We start from the raw sequence: 25,237 nt of genomic DNA on the forward strand, positions 1-25,237 counted from the left end.
AGTGAGGAGGGAATTGGGGTCCTGCCGAGGAGCGGGGTCCCAGTCTGGCTCCACTCACGGAATTATGGAATGTCCTAAATGGAAAGGATCCACAGGGATCATCCTGCCCTGCACAGACACCCCAAAAATCCCACCCTGGACACCCCTGGAGTGGTGTCCAAACATTCCGGGAGCTCTGGCAGCCTCGGGGCCGTGCCCATTCCCTGCCCAGCACCCTCTGAGGGGAAGAAGCTTTTCCTCAAATCCAGCCTAACCCTGCCTGGCACAGCTGCAGCCATTCCCTGGTCCCAGGAGCTGCAGATCCTGAGGAGTTTCCTCTTCTCCAGGCTGACTGAGGCACGGAGAAGTCCATGGACACGGCCAAAACTTCCCATCCTGCTGAAACAACTCCCTCGAGCCGTACAGGGCCTGAACCCGAGTGCAGTGACCCTGAGGACACACAGCCACGTGCTCTGACAAGTCCCTCTGCTCCCAGCACACCATTTCCAAGCAGGGTTGATACCTCCCAGGCCAAATCCCTCGTTCAAACCGAAGCCAGGAGCGATTTTTTGTCTTATTTCAGCCAACCTCCCTAAAACCACCCAGCCAGGAGTTCACACCTCAGCCAGAGGAGCGAGGGAGCAGGAGGGGACAGTGCCAGCGTGGCAGGGGACACTGGGGGACGGGCAGAGCATCGCTGCCCTCAGCCACAGGGATTGGGACATCTGGAGAGCACACCAGGAATGTTCTGGAGCACGCCGTGCCTCCTGGTGAGTGCTCACCCCTGGGACTGGAACAGATGGCTGCAGCAAGCCTGCCCGCTGCCATTCTGGGGCCTTGAAAGCATCGCCCAGGCTCCCCGGCCTGCGTTTCCCTCTGCATCGAACGAGGGAAGAGGATTCCATTCGGGGTTTGAGGGTTTCCAACGAGGACACGCAATTAGAAAAGCACTGGCTGCAGATGACGATGAATAACCCCGGGCTGGAGAAGCTGGGAGAGGATCTGTTCCTCAGGCAGGTGTGCTGACACAAAACCCTTCTGCAGGGCTGTTTTACAAGCCTTCCCCCGAGCCCAGACTTGTTAACCTTCATCTCCCTGCCCGTTTGCAGAGGAGTGACAGCTGCAGCCAGAAATCCAGCGCTCAGGTTTCCTGTCACAGTTAAAGCAATCAAATGTGGGTGAAACCCTGCGCTGTTACACCCCGACGAGCAAGGAGGAGGAGGAGGGAGAGAGAGAAAAAAAAAAAAAAAAAAAGGAGTGGGAGGAAATCCACGGCTTTAAGGTAATTTCTGAAATACAAAAGGAGCTTGTGCGAGTCGGGTGGGAAACATCCACTGCACGCTTTGCTTCCCTCATTACCTGTCTGGGAGCCTCAGCCTGCCTGTCCGTCACCCTCTGCAGCCTCAGCTCAGCCTCAGGAGCGGGGAAAAGCTGTTCTGGGGGAAAGGAAGGAGCTGAGGAACATCCCCCCAGCGCAGCCAGGGAGAGATTCCTGCTGCTCCGGGGGTGTCTGTGTGTGCTGGGAGCCTGGCAGGGGGAAGGCAGGGGAGGAAATCCAGCCCATCATTCCAGCCTGGAATGGTGGAGGGAAAGCCGGGGGGAGAAGCAGAGAAATGGGAACGGTGCAGAAGCGTTTTTTTGGGGGTTATGAGTCTTTCCTCTCATCACCTCTGGCTCCGGTGCTTCCAGAGGCACAAACTGAGATTTCTGGCACTTCCAGAGGCACAGACTGGGATTTCTGGTGCTTCCAGAGGCACAAACTGAGATTTCTGGCACTTCCAGAGGCACAGACTGGGATTTCTGGCACTTCCAGAGGCACAGACTGGGATTTCTGGCGCTCCCCTCTCCCTGGCACAGGCGGCACACCAGGAGCCGTGCCTCGGAGCCGTCCCAGACGCCGGTCTCTCCTCCTGGCAGCCCCGGGGAGGGCTCTGCGGCACACGCAGGTCACTGCTGAGGAGATAATCGCCCAGCAACCCGCGCTGTCCTCGCTGTCCTCGGCCTCTCTCGCCTCCAAATCATTTCCACAAACGACTTTCAACTCTTTTTCCTCCCAGCAGCGGCCACCGGGACAAACGGTGCCCTCAGGGCGGATGTTTTGGCCCCGAAGCCTTCAGGAATGAAAGGAAAAATGCTGATTTCTCTCCCATATCCTGCTCTCTCTCCCCGCGGTTTGATTTATTCCCGTTTATTGATTGGATTTGAGGCCGGCTCAAGAGCTGGGAAATTCCTGCCTGATGTGCCGGGGGGGGGAGCAGAGAGGCAGGGATTTGTGCTCCTGGTCCCTGCGCTCCTCCAGGTGCAGCTCTGGGAGCTGCCAGCTCCCACCCCAACCCCAAGGAACTGGGACCAATCCATGTATAGTCATGTCTAGAGACAGGGAATTGCAGGATCCATCTGTCTGCAGCAAAGCCAATTCCCTCTGGAGTATATAAAATTAATTTTTATTTTTTGGATGCTGCTTTCTCTTTTTTTTTTTTTACTCCACTGACAACTTTCAGATTTGTCTGCGCGTGGGACAAGGAGAGGACAAGGACAGGGAGAGAGGAGGCATTAATCTGCGCAGGGATCAGGCAGGAGAGAAAACTCCTGGGAAAGTGGTCTCCTGGCCCATCCTCCCCGCTCCAAAAAAGCTTTGCCACTGATGCTCCGAGGCCCGTGCGCAGCGTTTTTCCCAAATTGGGAGTCAGGCTGCCTTTAGGGCTGTAAAGCAGGCAGTGCAAACAAAAATAGAGCTCGAAAAAGAATGCGAGCGGGGATGCCAAACCTCCCTCATTTCCAAGAGTCTCGCTCCTCTCCCGTCAGCTTTCCGCCCCGCTCCGAAAAAAGCATCCCCATGACTGGAACACAAACCCCAGAAGGAGCTTTCAAGGTGACTTCTCCAACTTCATTCATAATTCTGGGAAGTCTCGCTGTCCTGGCTGGAGAATCCTGGTTAAAACCCGAGGAAAATCCACGGCTGGGTGGATTGGGGAATGGAGCAGTTTGGGTGCCCGGGGGGAAGGAGCTGCATTTCCACCCTGGGCACCTTTAATCCACACCTGGCTGGTCTTTCCATGCCTCCACAACGTTTTTCTCTCTTAAATCTGCTCTAGAGGTGCCAGGCTCTGTTCCCATTCCCAATTTCATTGTCACAAAGTCACTGAAATTGGAAAAGTCTTCCAAGATCATCCGAACACCACCATGAAAATGCCACATCCACTGATTTTTTCCAACATTTCCAGGGATGGTGACACCACCACTGCCCTGGGCAGCCCCTTCCTGTGTTTAACCAGTATCCCAGTGAGGAAATATTCCCTAAAATCCCACCTGGCACATCAGGCTGGCACCAAGCACGTTGCAGTCCTTGTCCCAGGGAACGGAAAAATCCCAGGGAACAAAAGATGGACGAAGGAACATCCTCAGCTGATGGAACCAGCGGCTCCACCCCTCCTGTGTCAATCCAAACCACTCCTCGCTTCCCGAGGTGCCAAAGCTTTCCTGCCTCAGCCTTTCACAATTCCCTCTCTGCTCTCCCTGCAGGATGGGAGCTGCTGCCACGTGCAGGGGCTGCTGGAGGGACCTGGCTGGGGGGGCACTGTGACACCTCTGGGGTCCCTGATCACAGCTGGCACCCGGAGCTGTCCCCAGACCCGCCGAGGGGCTGCCTGTGGAATTGGCCTGTGGATTTGCTCCCCTGCTCAAAGCCACCCCATGGATTTGCTCCGCTCCCATCTTGGGTGGAAATGCAAGATGTGTTCTGTTGAAACCGGCCGGGGAGGTGTTTTTTCTTTAGCTCTTCTTTGACCCGTCCCTCGTAGCTCCAGGGTGGAGGGGGCGGGTCTGTTCTGTTAATGGGCAGCTGTTAAACCGGGTGGGGCAGTGTTTCTTTATCCCTTCCAGGACCCGCCCTCCCTCCAGGGGATCTCTGCTGTTCATGGGCCATCGAGGCTCACTGCAGGGCTGATACAATCCCATCATCCCACGGGGAGAGGCTCCACCCAGGGGGAGGAGCCCAGCATTCCCGCCTGGATCAAACCTGGGATCCAGAACAGCCTGTGTGCCCTGGATTCCCAGAGGGAGATCGGACCCATCCCAGCACCACTGGGCCCTTCTCCAGGATCATCTCTGCTCCACCAGAACCACAGCTGGCACTGCAGGAGGACTGGATTGGGACCAACAGGGGGTCAGGCCGTGTTCTGACTCTGGCAGTCTTTCTGTTTTTTGTTCATTTGCTTTTTCTGCACTACTAAACATTTCATATTCCCAGTAAAGAACTCTTATTCCTATCCCCATATCTCTGCCTGAAAAGCCCCTTAATTTCAAAATGATAACAATTCGGAGGGAGGGGGTTTGAATCCTCCTTTCCAAGGGAAGCTCCAGCTTTTCCCTGGCAGACACCTGTCTTTCCAAACTGAGACAGCTCCCAAACCCAGCCCCAGGTGAAAATCACGGATCTGGCCGGCAGCAGAACCCAACAAAACCCCTCTCTGTGCCTGTGGAAGCCACTGTCACCCCCCTGTCCCTCTGCACAGAGCGGCCACACGGTGCCAACCCTGCCCAGGGCACATCAGAGCCACTGTCCCAGCACCAGGGCCCGGCTGGGATTTACACACGCACGTTCCGGAGGGAGTGCAGCTGCCAGGGGCGCTCTGCTCTCCTTCTGGGCGCTGGATCCCGCTGGCTTTATTTCACCTGCCGGCAGAAACTCAAACAAGCCCGGCTGCAGCTGCCAGCTGCCGGCCCCGTGCCACCCCGGGGGGTTCAGTGGGATCTGGGGATGGATCCAGATGGAAAAACACACATCTGGGGGGAGGGTCCTGCACGCTGTGGGGCTGAGCACATCCCCGTGTGCAGACAGCACGGTCACCTGCCTGGGATTTACATCCCAATCCCTCAGCAGGGAGAACAACCGATGGCACGAGCGAGGGGAAGCAACCTCCCAATGAGTGGGAAATGTGCCTGCAGCTCCACAGGGAATATCGGGATATTCCCATGGCCAGTGAGCACATCCAGAGGAATCCAGACCCCGCTGCTCCGGCCCTGCCCGGGGTGTCAGCACTGGGGGGGGTGTGACCTCAGCCCTGCCCTGCTGAGGGGCTGCCCCTGCCTGCTCCAAGGCTCGGGAATGGAAGGATCTCTGGGATCTCTTTCCCTTATATAGTAAAAAAAATATACCCAGAGAAGGAGAAGAGAGCAGGGGAGGAGCCCTTAAATTGGAGCAAAGCGGGAGAGAGGAGGCTCCCTGTGGTTTGTCCATGAGAATGATCCAACACCGAGCCAGGACACCTGGATTTTCCCTGCCTCCAGCTCCTACCACCCTGCCTCCGATCCCTGATTCCCTCTGAGGTGGGAATGACACCTTCCAGGTGGAAATCTCCACGTGGGAGCTGCTGCTGGTTCTGATCAGGGAGGGGAAGCCCAACCTGGTGCTGACCTGACAGAAAGAGGGCCTGGATGTGCAATAAAATCATCTTGGGGCACAAAAGATGGAAAACATCCCTTTCTTCCCAAAGTTCCCCAGGAAAAACCCTTCCCTGAGGTGGAGACAGAAGCCAGGTTGTCCACAAGCTGTGGAGAAAGCCGAATTTCCATCACTGATGTGTTCTCCACTTGGGCAGAGTTGTCCTCTCACTGCTGGGACCTTGGAGAGGGAGCAGGGAAAGGACAGTTTGGAATGGCACAGCCCAAACAAAAAACCCGAAGCACTCCTGAGGGCAGGATGAGTCTCACACCATTTACACAACCACCACAAACATGCTGGGCTGAATTTTCACATCCCAAGCTGGGCCGGGGGAATCGGTTTTCCTCAAATCCTGCCAGCAGCGTGTGAGCCCTTAAAATTGGATCCTGCAAAAAAAAAAAATCTGGAAGAGAGAGCAAGCTTCGCCAGCTGAAAGCGCGAATCTCAGCTCAGGGTAATATTTTATTGACTCACGACTCGAAAGGAATTTCAGCAATTTGCTTCAAACAACCGCTGAAAAATTCTGCTCTGCTCTCCGAGCGAGCGCCGAGCTTCCCCCATGCCAAACCAATTTTTCAGGCCAAAATTGGCAAAGGCTTAAAAAAACAGGGACGTCACCGCTGAAGCGAGTGCTGCCTTCAATCACACAGGATGACTTTTTACTCCGGAATAATGAAATGTTCTACTCAAAAGCAACACTCCTGACAAGCCACGGACCACTGGGTGCCCCTCAAGGTCAGCTCCGAGCTGCTCCAAAGGCAGCTGCTCCCCACCAAACGCGCGCCATGGATGAGGGATCAGAAAAGCAATTAAAAGCCCCTTTGAACAGCAATAGCTCGGAACAAATACTAATTTGTACTTCTCTGCTGAGGAGAGAATATAAAGTAACGTTTCCCAGCGCCATTTGATGTAAATGGAGCCTTTTATGTGGGATCATTACAAGTATCAACGGCTCCTCCAGCAAATTCTTCTGGGAAGAGGAGCGGGGTGGGGGGAGGGGGGGGGGCTCGTGGATGGTTTCCTTCTGCAGGGATAACACCGGCACCTCTCCTTCTGTCCTTCTCCTGGGTAATCACCGAGCTGGGAATCGAGGCAGGATGAAGCAGCAGCAATTATTTCCTCGGAGCACTCAGTGACACCGAGTCTGGGGCAAAAAAAGGATTGGGTTTTCCTGGAATAGGATCCCCTGTGGCAGGTATCCCAGCCCAGCATCCCAAAGGTGACGCCTTTGGAGTGCCCTGTCCCCTGCTCGGTGCTGCAGTGCCGTGGCACACTCTCAGCTCCTCTGGAGGGTTGTCAGCTGCAATGAAATGCAGAACAAAAAAAAACTCATCCAATGTTCCGAAACCGCCCGGAAGATTAATGCAAGGATCGCCTCCCTCTTTGTACTTGGCTCTCCTCATCCCTGGGAGCGAATGCTCCTTGTGCTGGGGACGGGAGGACTAATAAATCAATAAACCAATAAATCAATAGGTCAGCAAACCAATAAATTAATACATTTACAAATCAATAAATTTATAAAGATATCAATTAATAAATTTATAAACAAACACAGCACAGGAGGGACAAAACAAAAATACCAGGGGCTCCACGGCGGGCAATGAAGCTTTGCAATCCAAGCCGTGCTGCTGCTAATGAAGAGCACCCCGGGAGCTCTGAGTTCCCAGCCACGTCCCGAGTGGAGCTGGCTGTGAACCCTGCGGATGTGCCGGGCAGGATCCGACTGCTCCCAACGCCTGGAATGCCAAGGAAACGCTTCCCATCAGCGGCTGCCCGGGCCTCCTGCCCCAGCACGGGCTGTGCTGCCCTGAGGAAAGCTCTGCGGAGCCCTTCTGGCATCTCCTCACCTTCCCCACGAGCTGTCACGGCCACAGGCGCGGGACTGGATCCCCTCGGGGGGAATGTTTGGAACAATGGTTTGGAAAAAAGTGTTAAAGCCTGTGAGGGTGGGCAGGCCCTGGCACAGGGTGCCCAGAGAAGCTGGGGCTGCCCCTGGATCCCTGGAAGGGTCCAAGGCCAGGCTGGATGAAGCTTGGAGCAGCCTGGGATGGTGGAAGGTGTCCCTGCCTGTGACTGGGGGGAATGACATGATGATGGTGATGATGATGATGATGATGACGATGATGATGATGTTGTTTCAAGTCCCTTCCAACTCATCATTCCATGATTCCATAATTCCACCCAAGCTCCGTGCACTAAAGGGGGTGCTGCCATTTAGCCAAGAGCAGCCACTGGTGGGAATTTCTCCAGAATTCCCATAAAAACACAGACTGACGCCCTGAGGGATACGGATGGGGCTCTCTCTCTCCCGAGGCTGGGGCAGCACCACCTCAGCTCCTCCCCACCTCTGCTCCCTGCGGCAGGAACAGCACCCGGGGAATGGGGTGAAGTTGTCTCGCAGGAGGTTTGGGTTGGATTTTAGGGAAAGGTTCAGAGGGTGCCGGCACTGCCCAGGCTCCCCAGGGAACGGGCACTGCCCTGAGGCTGCCAGAGCTTCAGGAGAGTTTGGAAAATGCTCCCAGGGATGCCCAGGGTGGGGTTTTGGGGTGTCTGTGCAGGGCTGGATGATCCCTGCGGGTCCCTCCTGACTCGGGATGTTCTGTGATTCCAAAGACAAAGAATCTTTGTCTTTTTGGGGGGTTTTGCCTCCAGCCCGGCACTTCCCACCCACGATTCCCTCATCCGCGGGAGCGGACAGTGATGCTCCACTGCCTCAAGAGGGCTCCGTGAGACTTCTCTGCAGAGCTCTGCCTCGTCCCGGGATGAGAGCGAGCAGCGGCGTCCGCGGGGCCAGCCCTGCCCCGTCTCCCTCCGCACGCCTTCAGAGCCCCTCACCCTTCCCACACACACAGCGCCGACGCTTTGGCCCCGACCAGCTCCAGTAAAAATCCATTTTCTGCGTCCATCTATCTGCAAAGCCACTGGTGACTATGGAGAAGTCGGAAAATAAACCCAAAATAAACCAAAACAAGAAGCCACGAATAAATTTTACAAAAGGGGTTGGGCATTTCCCCACGGACAGTGAGGTTTGGGATGCGCTCCCCTGGGGCTGCTGCTCTGGCGTGTTTGCAGTTTGATACAACCAGACAATGGCCTAAAAGAAAAGTGCTCAAAGTAAGTCGAGAGTAGAGGAGCTGCTGAAGCTGTTTCACTCTGAATAAATGGTGGCAAGTGTTGGCGGGACAGGTTTCCTAGGAAAGTTGTGGCTGTCCCATCCCTGGAAGTGTCCCAGGCCAGGCTGGATGGGGCTTGGAGCAGCCTGGGAGAGCGGAAGGTGTCCCTGCCCATGGCAAAGGGCCAGAACTGGGTGAGCTTTAAGATTCCAGACCACTCCAGGGTTGTGTGGTTGTGTTCTGCAGGGATTCAGGGCCCAGCAGAGCCCTTCCCATGCTGCCACCAGCAGGCACAGGGCACAGGCTTCCCTGGATTCCCTAAAAACTGCTCTTGGGATAACATGGAACAGCTGGGTCGGAGCAAGGGAAACTGAGGAGAGCCACAGAGCAGCTCCTAAATCCTTGGGGAATGGCCTCTGGATTTGGGAGGATGGAGAAGAGGACAATGGCAACACCCACAGCTGGTTGCGGCCTGGAGAGGCTCAAAACTTCCCAGCTGGAATTCTCTGGGCAGCACCCGGAACACCGTGATCCCGCTGTTTTCCCTGTCAGGCTCATGTCCCCAAACCGGGCCATCCTCCCTCCCCGCCACCCCAACACCCTGCTGGGGCTCGGGGACACTTTGCCCGGACAGCTCCTCCTGCTCCCCACACCAACCAGCCCCACACCCCGAGCCCCGCAGCCAATTCCCACACCAGGGGGGCTCCCAAATCGCCCCACTCTGCCCCCCAATCCCTGTGCCCAGTCTGGGAGCCCAGAGCCATTTCCCATGGGATTTGGACGGTGCCTCAGCCCCTGGCACACGGCTGGGATGAGAGGTTTTGGGTGAGGTGTCACCAAGCTGGGCTCTGACACTCCGCACCTCATTACCCCAGCGCCCCAGGCACGTGGAAGAACTTTTCCAGGTTTCACTTCCAAATTCCTCCCTTTTTATTGGGCAGCGCCCGCGAGCCGAGCTGGCAGGAACCCGACGCTCGGCGGCCAAAAAAGCTTCGGAATCTTTATTGCCATTGGCTCTGAGGTGCCCTAAAGCCAAGCTTTTACAAGGTAGAAGGGGCAGTAAAAGCCAGCCAGCTACAGCTCTCCTTTGTTAGCAGCAAGGCTGTAATTATCCCCGCTCGCCTTGGCGGGACCGACTGGGGACACACTCCGTGTGATCCCTGGATTTCCTCCCCGCTGCCCGCCTCAGGTTTTCCCCCAGCTCCCATCACGGCAAAACCCCCGGGGCTGACAGAGCTGTATCCGCCTGACAAAGGGGTATCCATGCAGAAATGAGGGATGAATGGCCTGCTCAGAAGCTGCTGCCAAGGTGGTTTTTTTTTTTTTGGTTTTTTTTTTTTTTTCCCCAATTTTAGAACTTCTCACGGAACAGCGAAGCGGGATTCGACAGGGAGCTGACGGGGACAGCTCAATCCTTGCTGGATTTTGGACACTTTGCTGTAATTCTGATTTGTCGTTGCACGGCTGAGGTTGTTTTAGCTGAGTCCTGGGGTTTTGTTTGGTTTTTTTTTTTTTTTTTTTGAAAGAAAATAAGTCTCGGCCTAAAATAGGGGGTGGTAAAGCACAGGAGTGGAGAGAAAATGAAATAGCAGCACTCCAGAGGGTTGTTTGTCATGGTCCTGAGCAGGACTTAATCCTGGGAAATGATGGAGAAGGAGCTGCAGAGCCTTTTGTCCTGCTTTTGGGTGGATTGCTCTGCCTCTGCTCCTCATTCCCAAAAGGACAGACCATGCAGGAGAGGAGGAGAAGCTTTAAAAATAACCCTGACCTAGTCATGACCCTGCAGGGAAGGTTTTGGAGGAGCACTGGATGCCTTTGATCCCAGAAAAAATAGATCCTGGCCTCGCTGGGATGCGTTTCCTGCACCTGACACGGAGGTGACACGAGAAATTCCCAAGCACGCCTCGAGAAAACAGCGGAAAATCCCCAAGTTTTCCACGGAAGGGAAGCCCAGGGGAACAGAACTTTGAAGGGTGGGCAAGTGGAGATGCTCCTGTGGCTCAGCCCCTCCAGTCCTGAGCTCCAGCACTGCTCCCTGCCATCCCAGCGCTGGGAAGAACGGCACCATTCCCCTTCCCTCCCTTCAAAACACTTCAATAAAATCCTACCCGCGCCCTGTGAGAGCAGATTAAAGGCTTTGGAGCCTTCAGGGACAACCTAATTTCTTTTCCTTTGTCGCTTTTAGTATCGCCTGATAGTTTAAGTCTCATTTGAAGATCCGGATCAAAGAAGAAATTTCTGCCTGGGTTATCTCCAGCTCAACCGTCAGACCAAAGGTATTTCCACCACAGAAATTCCTTTTTTTGTATCAATAATTCCCAGCCAAGGAGCAGCCAGGCTCTGAGCAGACACGTCCAACACCACACACATTTCTGCTCTGCAAACCCCACCAGCTCTTCCAGGTGTCCCATACCCCAAAGTCTTCTCCTGCTCCTCATGGGATCATCTTCAGCCCCTTTTCCAACAACAAAAATCCTCCTTACATCTCCATATACCTTTTAGGTTTTAAACCTGCTTTGCTTTTCTCCTAATCCTATCTCACAGCAGAAAAAGAGCAAATAATTCTAGCAGACACTCGAACCACCACACGTAAATAATTCGGGAAAGAGAAACTGGCAGACTTGAAACCAACTCCAGTCACCCCAAGCTGTGGGCCTGGTATTTCTCTGGGTCTGAGAGATTTTTAGCCTGCTAACAGCTCCTAATTTTTTCCCAAGGAAAAATCTCTCAAGAAAGCTTCTCAAAACAACCTTGGCAAACAACTCTCCTTTCTCAAAACATTTCTCCAGGTGGTGTTTTGCTGTTTCTCTGGTTTAACCACCGGGATCAGAGAGGTGTCGTTCCTATTCACCAACCATGTCAAGTCTGTATGGGAACACCTTACAAAAGGCAGCAAGAATTAGACAATAAAACGCTCTTTGCCTTCTGAAATATTTAGAGCCTCTCATCTTTCTTCGGTGCCCGAGCCACCCCCCCAGGCCCCGAGGCCGCTCACCTGCTCGTGGTACTCGATGCCCATGCTGAGGGTGTTGATGAGGATGGCGATCATGATCCCGCGGTTGAAGTACTTGCTCTCCACGATCCTCTTGAGCTTGGCGCCGAACGCCCTCCACAGCCTCACCACCTTGTTCCTCTCCTTGGCCTTCTTCTTCCTCCTCCTCCTCCTGCCCCGCTGCTGCTGCTGCTGCTGCTGCAGCTGGTCGCGGCGGTCGCCGTGCCGCAGGTCCTGCGTGAACTCGTAGACGCCGTTGCTGTCGGAGTCGGCGTTGCTGTCGGAGTCGCTGAGGGCCAGGTCGGGGTCATCCAGGAGGGTGGCACAGAAGGGACAGTCCTGCAGCTCGCAGCTCAGCCCCGGCACGCCGGGGCCCGGCAGAGAGCCCGCCGCGCTCAGCCCCGACAGCCGGCTGGGCGTCCGGCGGAGACCTGCGGGGACACGGGCACGGTGAGACACCGGGGGACAGCCAGGGACACCGGGGGACAGCCAGGGACACTGAGGGACACTGAGGGACAGCCAGGGACACCGGGGGACAGCCAGGGACACTGGGCGACAGCAAGGGACACCAAGGGACACCGAGGGACAGCAAGGGACACCAAGGGACAGCAAGGGACACTGAGGGACAGCAAGGGACACCAAGGGACAGCAAGGGACACTGAGGGACAGCAAGGGACACTGAGCGACACTGAGAGACACTGAGGGACAGCAAGGGACAGTAAGGGACACTGAAAGATACTGAGGACACTGAGAGACACTGTTGAGAGCCACCACTCACCAAGTGCCACCACAGAGAGCCACCATGCACCAAGGGCCACCACAGAGAGCCATCACACACCAAGAGCTACCGCAAGACACTAAGAGCCACCATGCACTGACAGCCACCATGAGACACCACTGAGAGCCACCACTGAGAGCCACCACACACCAAGAGCCGCCATGGGCCGTGAGCCGCTGCAAGACACCACCGAGAGCCATCATGCACCAAGAGCCACCGTGAGCAGCCAAGAGCCACCGAGAGCCACCATGAGCCACCGTGTGTCAGGAGACTTTGTGCACCAAAAAGCCACCGTGCACCAGAGCCACCACACACTGGGAGACACCGCGCACTGAGAGCCACCATCTGCCAAGGTGAGGTCATCCCCCCTTGCCCTGTTGTTCCCTGGGAGCAGAACCCAGCCCCTCCTGGCTGTCCCCTCCTGTCAGGGAGCTGTGCAGAGCCACAGGGTCCCCCCTGAGCCTCCTTTTCTTCAGGCTGATCTCCTACAACTGCTCCTCACAGGAATTATTCTCCAGACCCTAAAAAAGCTTTCCATCCATCCATCCATGGAACCATCCATCCTTACATCTATCCATCCATCCATCTTCCCTCCATCCTCCATCCATCCATCCATCCATCCATCCATCCATCCCTCATCCATCCATCCATCCATCCATCCATCCATCCATCCATCCATCCTCCCAGCAGCTCTGGTTTTGCCTCATTTTCCCCTCTTGGTCTCTTTTCCCTCCTCCACGGGCTCTCCAGGGAGTGTGACCCTCGTTTTGTGTCCCGGGCTGAGGGAAGAGTGACCGGCCCATCCCTCCTTTCCCATTATTCCTGATTATCCCACCACTAACCATCTCTGAGCACTATCGAGCTCTTCCACCCAATTCAGCCACCGCTGCCATTTAGCTCCTAACGAGGAGGGGGAAGGAGAAAGGACCAAAGGTGGCTGCAGACTGCAGACCGCGGGTCACATCTCAGAGAGCCACAGAGTCCCCTCGGCCTCCTTCAGCCTTTAATAAAGCTCAGGTGGATTCTCTGCCTGAGGCACAGGGCCGGGCGGGCAGGGGGGTTTTAAAATCAAGCACGTGTTCTGTGGTGTGAGGAGAAATGCTGCTTGTCCCGGAGCCAGGGAATGGAGGGACGGGGACGAGAGGAGCTGGGATGGTTTGGGTGGAGCGGCACCCAGATTTTATTTCCTCGTGTTTAGGAATCCAATCCTTAAGTTTCCTCCTATTTAGGAGCCTTATTCTCAGCCTCCTTATTTTTAGGAACCAGATATTAATGGCAGGAAAAAAACCTCCAGCATGAGCACGCTACTCCTTCCCACGAAATTCCGTTTAAGCATCAGTTCCTTGAGACAGAGGCATGCAAGGCAAAAGAACAATTTTCCCCTCTCACAGAACCACGGAGAAAAAACCTCTACAGGTCTTTTAAAAGACCAAAAGACCAAGTCCATTAACCCAGCACCATCAAACCATGCCCATTAGTGCCACCTCCACGTGGTCCCTGTCTGGAGGTGGGATGGTGACCCCTGGGAGCAGTTTTGGGCTAAAAGCAGCGTGGCTGCTGCTGGCTCTGAGCCCCGGAGCTTGGAGCTCACCCAGCAGGAATGCTGACTCCAGCCATGGCACCAAACCCTCGCTGGAAAACTGGGATGTGACCAGGGGCTGAACGCATTTTTCTCCTTTCCCCGAATGTCACAGGGATATCAGCACGGCCCTGGAGGACGGGCCTGGCTCTGGGGCGTTGCGTCAAAGCCATGGCCGGGATCAGGAATATTTTGCCCCTTGCACGGTGTCCCTGCTCAGCCAGAGCCGAGGGGGGAAGGCTGAGCCCGGCCCCGGCAGCAGCAGCAGCAGCGCAGGGAGGGGCCTTTGCCAGATGGCTCCCAGCGCTATCAAAGCGTTAAAAGCGATATGAGAAAAGCCCTGGCGCCGCAGATGTCTTCAAAATACCAGAGTCTCCTTGGCTGCCTGCTAAAATAACCTCCAGCATCGCAGGGCACGGGAACGCGGGGAACAGGCTGTACTCGGAGCTCTTCAAACCCACAACGAAAGAGGCAGGAGAACGCTCTCTCCCTCCGCTGCATCCTTCCTTCCCTGCACACACCAACCTGCCTCCAGCTGGGGCTGGGACGGCCCGGGCTGTTAACGCTCCTTAAAGATCTCAATTGTCACTTCTGGGCTCTCCTTGCACGAGTCTTGCACTCAACACGCTCCGCTGGGTGGCTTGGGAGAGGGGAGAGAGAACTGAAGGCTCTTTGTTTCCCCCCCAAAAAAGGCTGAGGGAGGGTTGGAGGAGCTCGGGGTTCTTCCCTGTGGTTCCTTCGCTGAGTTTTAGGGATGGAGAAAGGGGAATTGTGCCCGGCAGAGCTCCATCCTGGTACTTAAAGAACATCCCAAAGTCTGGAGGTCACACCCAGCACTCCTGGAGGTCACACCCAGCACTCCTGGAGGTCACACCCAGCACTCCTGGAGGTCAAATCCAGGACTCCTGGAAGTCACACCCAGCCCTCCTGGAGGTCACACCCAGCCATCCTGGAGGTCACATCCATAACTCCTGGAGGTCACACCCAGCCCTCCTGGAGGTCACACCCATAACTCCTGGAGGTCACACCCAGCCCTCCTGGAGGTCACACCCAGCACTCCTGGAGGTCACATCCATAACTCCTGGAGGTCACACCCAGCCCTCCTGGAGGTCACACCCAGCCCTCCTGGAGGTCACATCCATAACTCCTGGAGGTCACACCCAGCACTCCTGGAGGTCATACCCAGCCCTCCTGGAGATCACACCCAGCCCTCCTGGAGGTCACACCCAGCCCTCCTGGAGGTCACACCCAGCCCTCCTGGAGGTCACACCCAGCCCTCCTGGAGGTCACACCCAGCACTCCTGGAGGTCACACCCAGCCCTCCTGGAGGTCACATCCATAACTCCTGGAGGTCACACCCAGCACTCCTGGAGGTCACACCCAGCCCTCCTGGAGGTCACACCCAGCCCTCCTGGAGGTCACATCCCTCAGCCCTGGTGCAGAGCTGACCCTGGCTCAGCCCTGCAGGAGTGGCTGAGCGGGAAGCAGGGCCTGGGAAGAGCCAGATCCATGGAAGGGAAGAGCAGGGCCCTCACAGGGTCTCCAGGTCTGCCCCGAACCCCTCCCCAGCCCGTTTCCTTCAGGGCATGGACGAGCAGCCTCTCCCCACCTTCCAGCCCTTCCCAGCTGCGAGCACACTTCTGGAAGAGACAAAACAATTCCAGGAGATTTGTCTAAAGCATTTTGGCATCCTCTGGGCTGAAATCCCTCTGTGGAGAGTGGACGGTGTAATTGCATTATTAATGACAACTCAATCTAATCCCAGCTTTCAAAGAACCACCCCAGGCTACGGGAAAATCTCCTCAATCACTGAGTTGGCTCGGGCACGGCACAGTTGGGACTGAGATTTGGGCCCTTCTTCTCCTAAAAAGGACCCCAGCAGCACGCAGGAGGATCCAAACCGTGACTCCAGCAGCTCTCCTGCTCCTTTCTTTCCCAATTCCAGCCTTCTACAGAGCCTGGGTTTGTTTTTTTATCTCAAGGTAAAAGGTTTGCTTTTTTTTTTCTTCTCCTAAAAAACCTTCATTAATTTGCACAGCTCAGGATGAGAGCGGTGATTTATACGGAGTCCTTGCTGAACAACAGAACTGCTGGCAGCGACCTTGCCCCCCGTGCCGAGCTCCCGAGAGTTCGGAAGCGTCTGCCCGAGGCGGTTTCTATAAACAATCCACTCCTAGCCTTTTGTGTGGTCCTTAAAAACAACAGAAATTAACAAAGGCGAGCCACCCAACCTCCCCTGCGACCCCCCCGCTCCCCTCAAGCCAGGCTTGGTTTTTTTTGTTTTGTTTTTTTTTTTTCTCCAGCACATCCATCGCCAGGGTAAATATTTGTGTCCGTGCAGACGCGAATAAACAGTTTTGGAAAACAGAGGCATTAAAAAAAACCCCCAAATGACGAGTTTGGCTTAAAGAGATTAAAAAATAGAAGCTGGATCTTTGTGACTTTTCGCTGTTGCAGGGGCTTAAGGGTATTTTGCAGCTTTTTAGCTCCAGCCACCAGGGCTGGGAAAACATTTTATAAAATAGAAATCCAAGTGTTGCGTGTAATCACCGCTCCAGTGGGTGATTTATATGTGAGGGGAGATAAAACCTCACTGACTGTGCCGGGCTGGCTGCGTCTGTGCAGAGAGGACGGGACACAGGCACCAAACAGCTCCCCAAAATGTTCCCCAGATTGAATGGAGCCCCCAAATCTGCAGGAAAACTCGGCCCCGCGTTTCTTCTGCACACAGGAGAAGCCTGAGATGTGCAGCTCTGCCCTCCACACGTCCTCTGAGTGCTGAACCTGCCGCTCCTCCTCGCCAAAAAGGAATTCAGAGGCTCCGGGGCCCATCGGAGCAGAACTGGAAGTGTCTGGTTCGGGTTCTTTCAGTGCCTGCCTGTTTTAAACGTCTGAGTTTGCTTTATCTGGTGCTTCTCCCGCAGATTCCACCTGCTCATCCTCCTCAAGGCACCATCTCCCAGCCCCTGGGGGTTCTCTGCTGGAGCTGGGAATCCCAGGAGCTGCAGAGCTCTGGGTCTGGGTGGGAAGGGTGGGAGCACCTCCAGGATATCACAAAGCACAACGAGAGCTCAAAGCCTGACTTTGTAACTGCAGCAAAGAGGCCTCCAGCAGCGGCCTGGACCATCCATGATGGGAAATCCAAGGATTCACCTGTCCCACCTCTGGCTGCAGCACACCCACAGCGATCCCAATGCTTGAATCTACCCACAGCTCCAGCACACTCACAATGGTCCCAATCCTTGGATTTCCCCACAGCTCCAGCACACTCACAACGATCCCAACCCTTGGATTTCCCCACAGCTCCAGCACACTCACAGCGATCCCAATCCTTGGATTTCCCCACAGCTCCAGCACACTCACAACGATCCCAATCCTTGGATTTCCCCACAGCTCCAGCACACTCACAACGATCCCAATCCTTGGATTTCCCCACAGCTCCAGCACACTCACAACGATCCCAACCCTTGGATTTCCCCACAGCTCCAGCACACTCACAATGGTCCCAATCCTTGGATTTCCCCACAGCTCCAGCACATTCACAATGGTCCCAATCCTTGGATTTCCCCACAGCTCCAGCACACTCACAATGGTCCCAATCCTTGGATTTCCCCACAGCTCCAGCACACTCACAATGGTCCCAATCCTTGGATTTCCCCACAGCTCCAGCACATTCACAACGATCCCAACCCTCAGCGCCCCACAGGGCCGCCATTAAAACCTCGACTCCAGAGCCATTCACCCTTCTCCCAGTCACCCTAAACAAAGAAAACTCCAGCTTGGCTGCCCTTACCATGCTCTCCCACCAGCTGCTGCAGCTTCCCGTGGGAATCCAGCCCCAGACTCCCCGGGCTGCTCCCCACGGCCGCCGGGGAATTCCCGTTCTTCTTCCCTTTGCTCAGGGCGGCGGAGCCGCAGGGCGAGGGCAGGATGGTGGGGTAGTTCATGCTGCCGTGGCCGCCCAGCCCGGCCCCTTTGGTGGTCCCGGCGGCCCTGCAGCCCGCGGGGGGCCCCTCCACGTGGCAGTCGGCGTGGTAGATGCTGTGCACGGCGCCGGCGTCGGCGCGGGGAGCGGCGGGGCCCCGCGGCCCGGGCGAGGCGGGAGCGGGCAGCGTCAGCTGCTGCCCGCCTTTCATCACCTGCAGCTCCAGCTGGCAGAGCTCGGGGTTGGCCCGGGGCCCCCGCGGGCTCCCGTTGCTGATGTGGTAGTGGTGGTGGTGGTGGTGGTGGTGGTGGTGGATCAGGTGGTGGATGGAGGTGATCCTCCTCCTGCCGCGCTGGCTCTGCCCGCCGCCGCCGCCGCTGTTGGGGTTGACCTTTTTGCGGCGCTTGCTCTGCCAGTTGTTGTAGAGGCGGACCGTCCTTCTCTTCACCTTCCTGAAGATGTGGCAGATGTACTTGAGCAGCTCCTCGTAGCAGCTGCCCGGCTCCGAGAAGCTGGCCAGGGTGCTGTCGTTGGACAGGTAGCGCGCCCGCTGCTCCTGCATCAGCTGGTTCTCCCGCTGCTTGGTCTCCGAGAACTGCGTGGCGATCACCACCAGGCACAGGTTGATCATGAAGAAGGAGCCGACCTGGGGGAGAAAACAGCGAGAGGAGTCAGGGTGAAGGTTCCTGCCGCTCTTTTTATCTCGGCAAGGTCGGGATTAAGACACGGGAAGCGTCGGTTCTGTGTTCACACCCGGTGTTTATTATTTCCTATCTATTTACAGACTCACCAGCCATGAGCTCTGACTGGCAGGTTAGAGAAACGAGGTAAAATGGAGAGCTTCTAACTGTTTCCAAGGTTATTTAAGGGCCAATTAGCCCATAACGAGGTGACACCGATATTATTTACATTTCTGACCCAATAATGACCACCCAAGGCTGACCTTTTCCACCCAATTACAGAAAACCAGCCAAACCCATGAAGATGAAGGAGGAAGAAGGTGAAGAAGAAGGACCCAGACAACACCCCAAGCCCTCCATCCTGACTCACATGCATTACCACACCCCAAACCCCAAAATTCTCAGTCTCCAGAATCCCAAGGGGCAGGGATTGCAGGGAGCCGGGGGAGAACCTCACACGGTTCTCGGCAATCCCGGGATTTCCAAACGTTCCCAAATCCCAGGGTCTGCTCCCCAAAAGTGCTGTCATCTCCAAAGAGATGGGGCTCCCCCTGGCACACTGAGGAGGTTAAGGGAGGAAAAGTTTGGATTTTTTTTGGAACAGACACGTCCAGGTGAAAAGACCGAGAGTGGGAGGGCAAGAGGGAGGGAAAGCCCCGAATCCTAAACCCTGCCTGGCTCTTCCCTGTGGACAAAAAAAACAGGGAACAACATCACCCCTGCAAGGACAAGGAGAAGGAGAATCTGCCAGGTCGTACTTACTATGATGAGCAATATAAAATATATAAAATTGTAAAAAGAGTGCGCATCCATCACGTAATACATGATGTCCACCCATCCTTCCAGGGTTATCACCTGCAGGGGAGACAGAGAAACGAGAGCGTGAGGACAAAAGTCACCCCTCCCCAAAAAAATTATTAAATATCAATTTTCCTGTAGTGCCAGGTACTCATCGCTCCGCAGAAACTCTTGGGATCCATCCAGAACTCCGCTCCCAGCTGGTTTGGGAGAGAAGGGATGTGCGGCCCAAGGACTGGCCTGAGGTTCCTACAGGAATCCGGTGCAATGAAAACCCTGAGACATTCAAATAAACCACCTGAAACACCGGCTCCGAGGCAAAGAAATTCCAAGGAGGGGTTACAACCCTAAAAAAAACCCTCTTTTCCCTGTAGAGAGCTGGAGTTTTACCTAAATCTGCTGGTTTTGCAATGCAGCCCAGAAAATTCCCACATTTTTAACTTGGTTTTGTTTCTGCAAACCCAATTTCCCCGTGAATTCCTCCTGGCTCAGCGTTCCAACTGCACCAGCGCTATCATAGTGGGAGAGCATCTGAATGGAAGAGAGGCTTTAATTAAATGTAGACTTGATTTAAGGCTCGTTTTCTCAGCCTTCCTTCCACTAAAAAAAGCAGCTGAGGGTTTAATTAACACCGCCCAGGCTGTGTGCAGAGCTCTGCCACGTAATTTACACTTTTTATTTAGATAAAACGACCCAAACTTCCAGTGCTGGCTCACTAGTAGGGCTGAAATTCCATCCTGGAATTCCAGTCTCCACCAGAACCCGAGCTCCTGTCTGAACTCGCTCCTGGTGACGTCCCCCACTCACCATCACCTCAGGGGAGCCTGGGAGGGCTCTTGGCAAACCCCACAACTGCTCCTGCCCCCAGTTTTCGTGGCTTCATCCCTGATTTAAACCAGGGAAGGAACTGCCGTGGGGAGGGAAGGCTCAGAGGATTTTCTGCCTGGTGTGCCCCCCAAAAGCTGATGCATAAACCCCGAGGCAGCGAATAAAACCCTGCAGGGAAATCAGGCACGAATCCATGAATTCCTGGATTTTTTGGGGTTTTTTTGCTCAAGGCACAGAAGGAAACTCCTGGATGCGGATCTTCGGGACATGCCCACGCATTCACACAGCCATCAGAGCCCAGGGAGCAGCTCGGGGCTTCTGCCTCTTGGGGGATTTCTCACCCTCAATTCAAAGTGCTGATGTTTTCCCAGCCAGTTTTCCATGCTTCTTCCCACATGGAATCTCGTGGAGGTTCACCCTGCACTGGGTGAGGAGGCAGCACAGCTAAACCCAACCAGCCTCATCTGCCAAGGAGGAGATACCTGTGAAATTTGTCTCTGCAGCTGTTTCCCCGTGTCGGGGCTGTTGAGGGCTGGCAGGAATCGGGTCTGACACGTTTTACAAACTGCTCCCACCCCTCCCGCTCCTCCTCACATCCATCAGCTGCTCTTCCACATCCCACCCTCGCTGAGCAGCCAGCACTCGGCAGAGCTTTGCTTCCCAGAATTCCGGAATTCCGGAGTGGTTGGAAAGGACCTCAAAGCCCATCCATCCCACCCCTGCCATGGCAGGGACACCTCCCACCATCCCAGGCTGCTCCAAGCCCCATCCAGCCTGGCCTTGGGCACTGCCAGGGATCCAGGGGCAGCCACAGCTGCTCTGGCAATTTCATCCCAGCCTCTCCCCGCCCTCACAGGGAAGAATTTCTCCCCCAGAATCCCATCTAACCCCACCCTCTTGCCAGCTTAAAACCCCTGCCCCTTGTCCTGCCACAAAACCCCAGAGAATCCTTTACTCCTCATTAACCCCAGAGCTCAATCCACGGCTGGTTTTATCCCCGTTTCCCCCCGTGGTTCCCATGGAGTGGGAAGGGGTTAAGCTGCCCTGGGCGCTCATCCTTGAGGAGCAGCCGAGCAACCAAACCCCTTCCTGCCCTTTCCTGCCTCTCCCCGCACACGTTTATAGAGGACAAAGTCCTTGTGGGGCTGGGAGGGCTCCGAGCACAGCTGAGCCTCCCACAGGGAGAACAGAAATCACCTCAGGAGGTGACACAAGGTGACACCAAACCTCTGCCTGTCGCCCGGGAATTATTTCCTCTGTGCTGCCCGGCTCCCCTCTGGACGCACAGAACATTCTCCATTCCCGCCGAGGGATGAAAAACCAGCCCAGGGACCCCGGGAATACGGGATGCGCCTCTGCACTGGGTTTGGGTTCAGCTGGAAACCCTCGAATGGAATGGATTATAAACCCATTGAACACAGAGAAAAAAAAAAACCACAAAACAACCCACCAGGAGTCACCCGAGGGCGTCTGAGCCAACGCTGAGGGCCACCCGAGCCTTGGAGGGATATTTTTGCTGCATGAGAGGCAGCGTTTCCCACAGGGATCAATCAACGCCCCCTCGTTCCTCCTCTGGAGGGTGGCAAATGCTCACCCAGCCCGGCGAATGTTCCAGGTGTATAAAATGAGGCTTTGTGCTATTCACTTGTAAAGCAGGGCCATGCCAGAGGGACAGAGGGACCCGCTGGGGATTGTCCCCGCTTGGGGGATTCATCCCTGGCCTGGCAGGGGAGGATTCCCGGGCTGCCAGGATGCTCCTGGAGAGAGAAGAGGCGGCTCGCACACGTCCGGAGGCGTTTTGAATCCCGGAGCTCTGGGGAAATGCGGGACAGCACATGCACAGCCACCTGCAGGCCCATCCCTGCCCCATTCCAAGGACTTTCCAAGGTCATTTTTCCCTGATCCAAGAGCTCCCTGGTGGAAATGGGAACCAGAGCACCAGGACTTTGCCAAGAGCTGATTTATAAACCCCCAGCTAAAGCCTAAAACAGGTTTTGGGACCCAAACCAAGGCACCTGCACGAGGTTTGCTGCTGCTCTGCACACTTGGATCCCACCCGTTCCTCCTCAGAGCGGCTGAGCTCGTGGCTGCCCCATCCCTGGAAGTTTTGCTGATGCCTGAAGATTTAGTTTCCATGTATTTCAGGTTCTGTGGTGCCCAGGGGTGCCGCTCTGAGCTCACAGCCAGTGTCACTCAGCTCTGCACACAGCAGGGACACAAAACAAATCCTTGTCCTGCTGCACACCGAGGACAACTTTCAGCCCAAAAGCACAAAGAGGGGTGGGCTGGAGGGAGGAACAAGGAGGGTGGGACCTCACAGCCTGGAGCTGGAATGGGACAATTAAACCCCAACGTGCAAATGGACCAAAACTTATAAAAGTGTGAGACCTCGTGACCGCTCGTCCATTTTGTGACCATTTTGGGTCCATTTTGTGACCATTTTGGGCCCACCTTGGGTGTAGCCCTGGCCAGGCTCTTGTACTGCCCAAGGTGTACCCTAAAGGCCTTTTAATAAACACGTATTTTATTCTCCGGCTCTGCCCAGTCTCTGTTCCAGCTCAGCCTTCCCAAGGCATCTTCCCAGGCCAGGCTGGATGGGCTTGGAGCAGCCTGGGGATGTGGATGGTGCCCCTGTCCAAACTGGACGGGCTTTTCCCCAGCCCAAACCCCTGTGGGATCCCATGGGCTCAGAGGGAAAACCGGGGATGTTTTTCCAGCCCTGCTTTGCTTATTCCACCGAAGAGAAACAACTTTCTCCTCCCTTCACTCCCACTCTGATTAATCCACTTAACTGCCCCTCCAGCGACGTCTCCCAAAGCCCTGGAGCACCTTCCTGGTGCTTCCCAAGTTCGGCAATCCCTCCTCGGTAATTAAACCCTGCTCGAGCCCCGGCTGTTCACACGGAGCCCCATTAAAGAGCCTCTCCAGAGGCTCTCCCCTTCAAAGGCTCCCACCAACGCAACCCGCAATTATTTATCAGCCCGATAAGAGGGCGAGAACTCACTCGCTCCTAATTCCGCCGTGATGGGAAAGATGTGCAAAGGCACAGGGAAATCGGCAGCTGCAGGGCGCAGAGCTGGGAGATTCAATTTAGATGATTGGCAGGGTGGTGCTGGAGGTGCTGCTCCCGCTCCACGCCCGCGGCCTGCGGGAAAGATTCCTGCCTTGCCAGGAGAACCACCGAGGCGTCCTCTCAGCTCCTGGGTGATGCTCAGGTCCCTCCCTGCTCCTCCAGCTCTTCCCCCCTTCCCCAGGGTTGGGATAAATCATTTCTCTCCCATTAACACCAACAAATCTCTCCGTTTTGTCCAATTCTCCCTCCCCTCACTGCAGGGATTGAACAGGAGACTCCCCCAGCTGAGCACGCAGGCAGGTTTTGATTTCACTGATCCTTGGCCGGAACGCTCCCCGAGCACCTCGCCCACAGGAGCAGGAGGAGAGCGGGCAAAACCCAATCAGATTTAATTTTTTTTAGGTCTTCGCTGATTCCGAGCCCCCTTGCTCTGCTCATGCCACGGCAATTTCATCAGCTGTAATAAAGATGCTCGTCTGATTTATAGGAGAGTAACTGGGGACAGAATCAGATCTTCTAGGGAAGCTAATCAGAGTCAATCTAGAACTCCAGAGCGAAAATCACGAGGGAAATGGAGATTAAAGATGCTGGCAATTAACTCAGACCTCCTCAGCGCTCCCAGGGAGGCAGCAGGTTTACACTGCTTTTTCCTGGGGTCACTTCAGGGGTTGCACAGGGCTATTTCTTTTATCGTGTCCACAAGTTTTTCACCAGAAACCCTCTTTTCTCTGAGCTCTGCCAAAAATTTTTTGCAAGCTCTTGGCTGCAGCCAGCTCGAGAGCAGGACGGGGTTGGGTTTTTTTTTTTTTCACTTCAGTGTCAGATCACAAAGAGCAAAAAAGAATCATCCAGGGGAGAAAAGCCTCGTGCAGATTCCAACTTCAATTAGTCAAGGGCTGGATTCCTGGCTGTCAGGAGGCACCGAGGGCTGGTGCCAGAGCTGCAGCTCCAAACCCACCTCGAGGTGCCACCAGGCAGTCGAGGGAAGGCTGGGAAAGCTCCGCGTGAGGCCAGGCTGGGAAGATCAGAGCCCAAAGCAGGGAGTGAGAGCGCAGAACTCCAGCCCGGAGCTGTCTCCTGGCGTGATTCCCCCGCTCTGATTACCTGAGCGAACTCCTCTTGGAGTGACAGCCTCCCAAAAATCAGCCTGTCTCCCTTATTAAAACCCCGATAAAATGCAGCTCTGGCAAAGCAGAAGTTCCCTCTGATTCCAGGGCTGCAGCTGCTGGCTGAGCTCAGCGCCTGGCTCGGGTGGGAGATGCTCTGGAAATCCAGACAAACCCACATTTGAAGTCTTCATCTCTGACTGACATCTCTAATTTGTACTCGGCCGCTTCTTCTCAGGCCTAAATTGAGTCCTTTGGGGGGGGTGGGGGGAAACCTGGGAATTATCTGCATCCAAATCAATAATCCTGAACCCAGCTGCAACTCTGAGGATGGCTGTGAGTGTTTGGGGTCATTTACTTTTTATCTCCTCGTTCCCCCTGGCCCTGCTGCACGGCTTCTTCGGATTTTATTTTCATCCAACTTATCAGGATGGGATCCAGTGCTGTAAATTGTGAGGGCTATTAATTACCCTGATGGCCTCAGGAAGTTTTCTAAGGCCTACAGCCTCCGTTTCTGAAAGGCTCTTATCTGGATTCCCCCCTCCTGGGCAACGTGGATTTAGCTCCCCAGCACTGCCCGGCGAATATTCCTGGGAATATTCCACAGGCAGAGCGAGCTTTGGCAGATAATCAAATCCCTATTTTTGAAGCCAACGTCACGATTTTAATTATTTCCTCCCGAAACATCTCGTTAAGGAACCTCTGTGGCCAGAAAAACAGGTTTATTACATTGAGTAACATCCTCTGAACAGATGCTTTTCCTTTCGCTCTGAGGCCTCGCTCGGTTTTGTCATTCGGTATAAATTGAGCCTTGCAAAGCAGGGATCTGCTCTGAGAAGTGGCCCTAAATGATGGGGGAAAAAAGGAAATTGTGATTCTTTCCGTGTCCTGGGCTCCTGACCTGTCCAACCTGTTCCTATGGATGTGATCCCTGGGCAGTGCT

The 25,237-nt window shown here is 55.1% G+C and overlaps 1 protein-coding gene and 1 long non-coding RNA gene across 2 annotated transcripts in view; one reads left to right on the plus strand and one right to left on the minus strand.

The window, feature by feature from the left end:
- The window catches only part of CACNA1H (calcium voltage-gated channel subunit alpha1 H), a 112,498-nt gene that overhangs the window by 64,840 nt on the left and 22,421 nt on the right, over positions 1 to 25,237 (minus strand). The window contains exons 6-8 of the mRNA XM_066198495.1: positions 19,252 to 19,344; positions 17,678 to 18,455; positions 11,531 to 11,958 (exon numbers count right to left, since the gene is read on the minus strand). Coding sequence (XP_066054592.1) covers positions 11,531 to 11,958; positions 17,678 to 18,455; positions 19,252 to 19,344 — 1,299 coding nt within the window. The remainder of the gene's footprint in view (positions 1 to 11,530; positions 11,959 to 17,677; positions 18,456 to 19,251; positions 19,345 to 25,237) is intronic.
- LOC136297806 (uncharacterized) lies at positions 1,246 to 11,345 on the plus strand. Its single transcript, XR_010723230.1, has 3 exons — positions 1,246 to 1,261; positions 10,721 to 10,811; positions 11,325 to 11,345. It is a non-coding gene; the product is annotated as an uncharacterized lncRNA (long non-coding RNA).

Source organism: Chamaea fasciata, unplaced genomic scaffold, assembly GCF_029207755.1.
Source record: "Chamaea fasciata isolate MVZ Bird 193981 ecotype frontalis unplaced genomic scaffold, bChaFas1.0.hap1 SCAF_16, whole genome shotgun sequence".
NCBI classification, from domain to species: domain Eukaryota; kingdom Metazoa; phylum Chordata; class Aves; order Passeriformes; family Sylviidae; genus Chamaea; species Chamaea fasciata.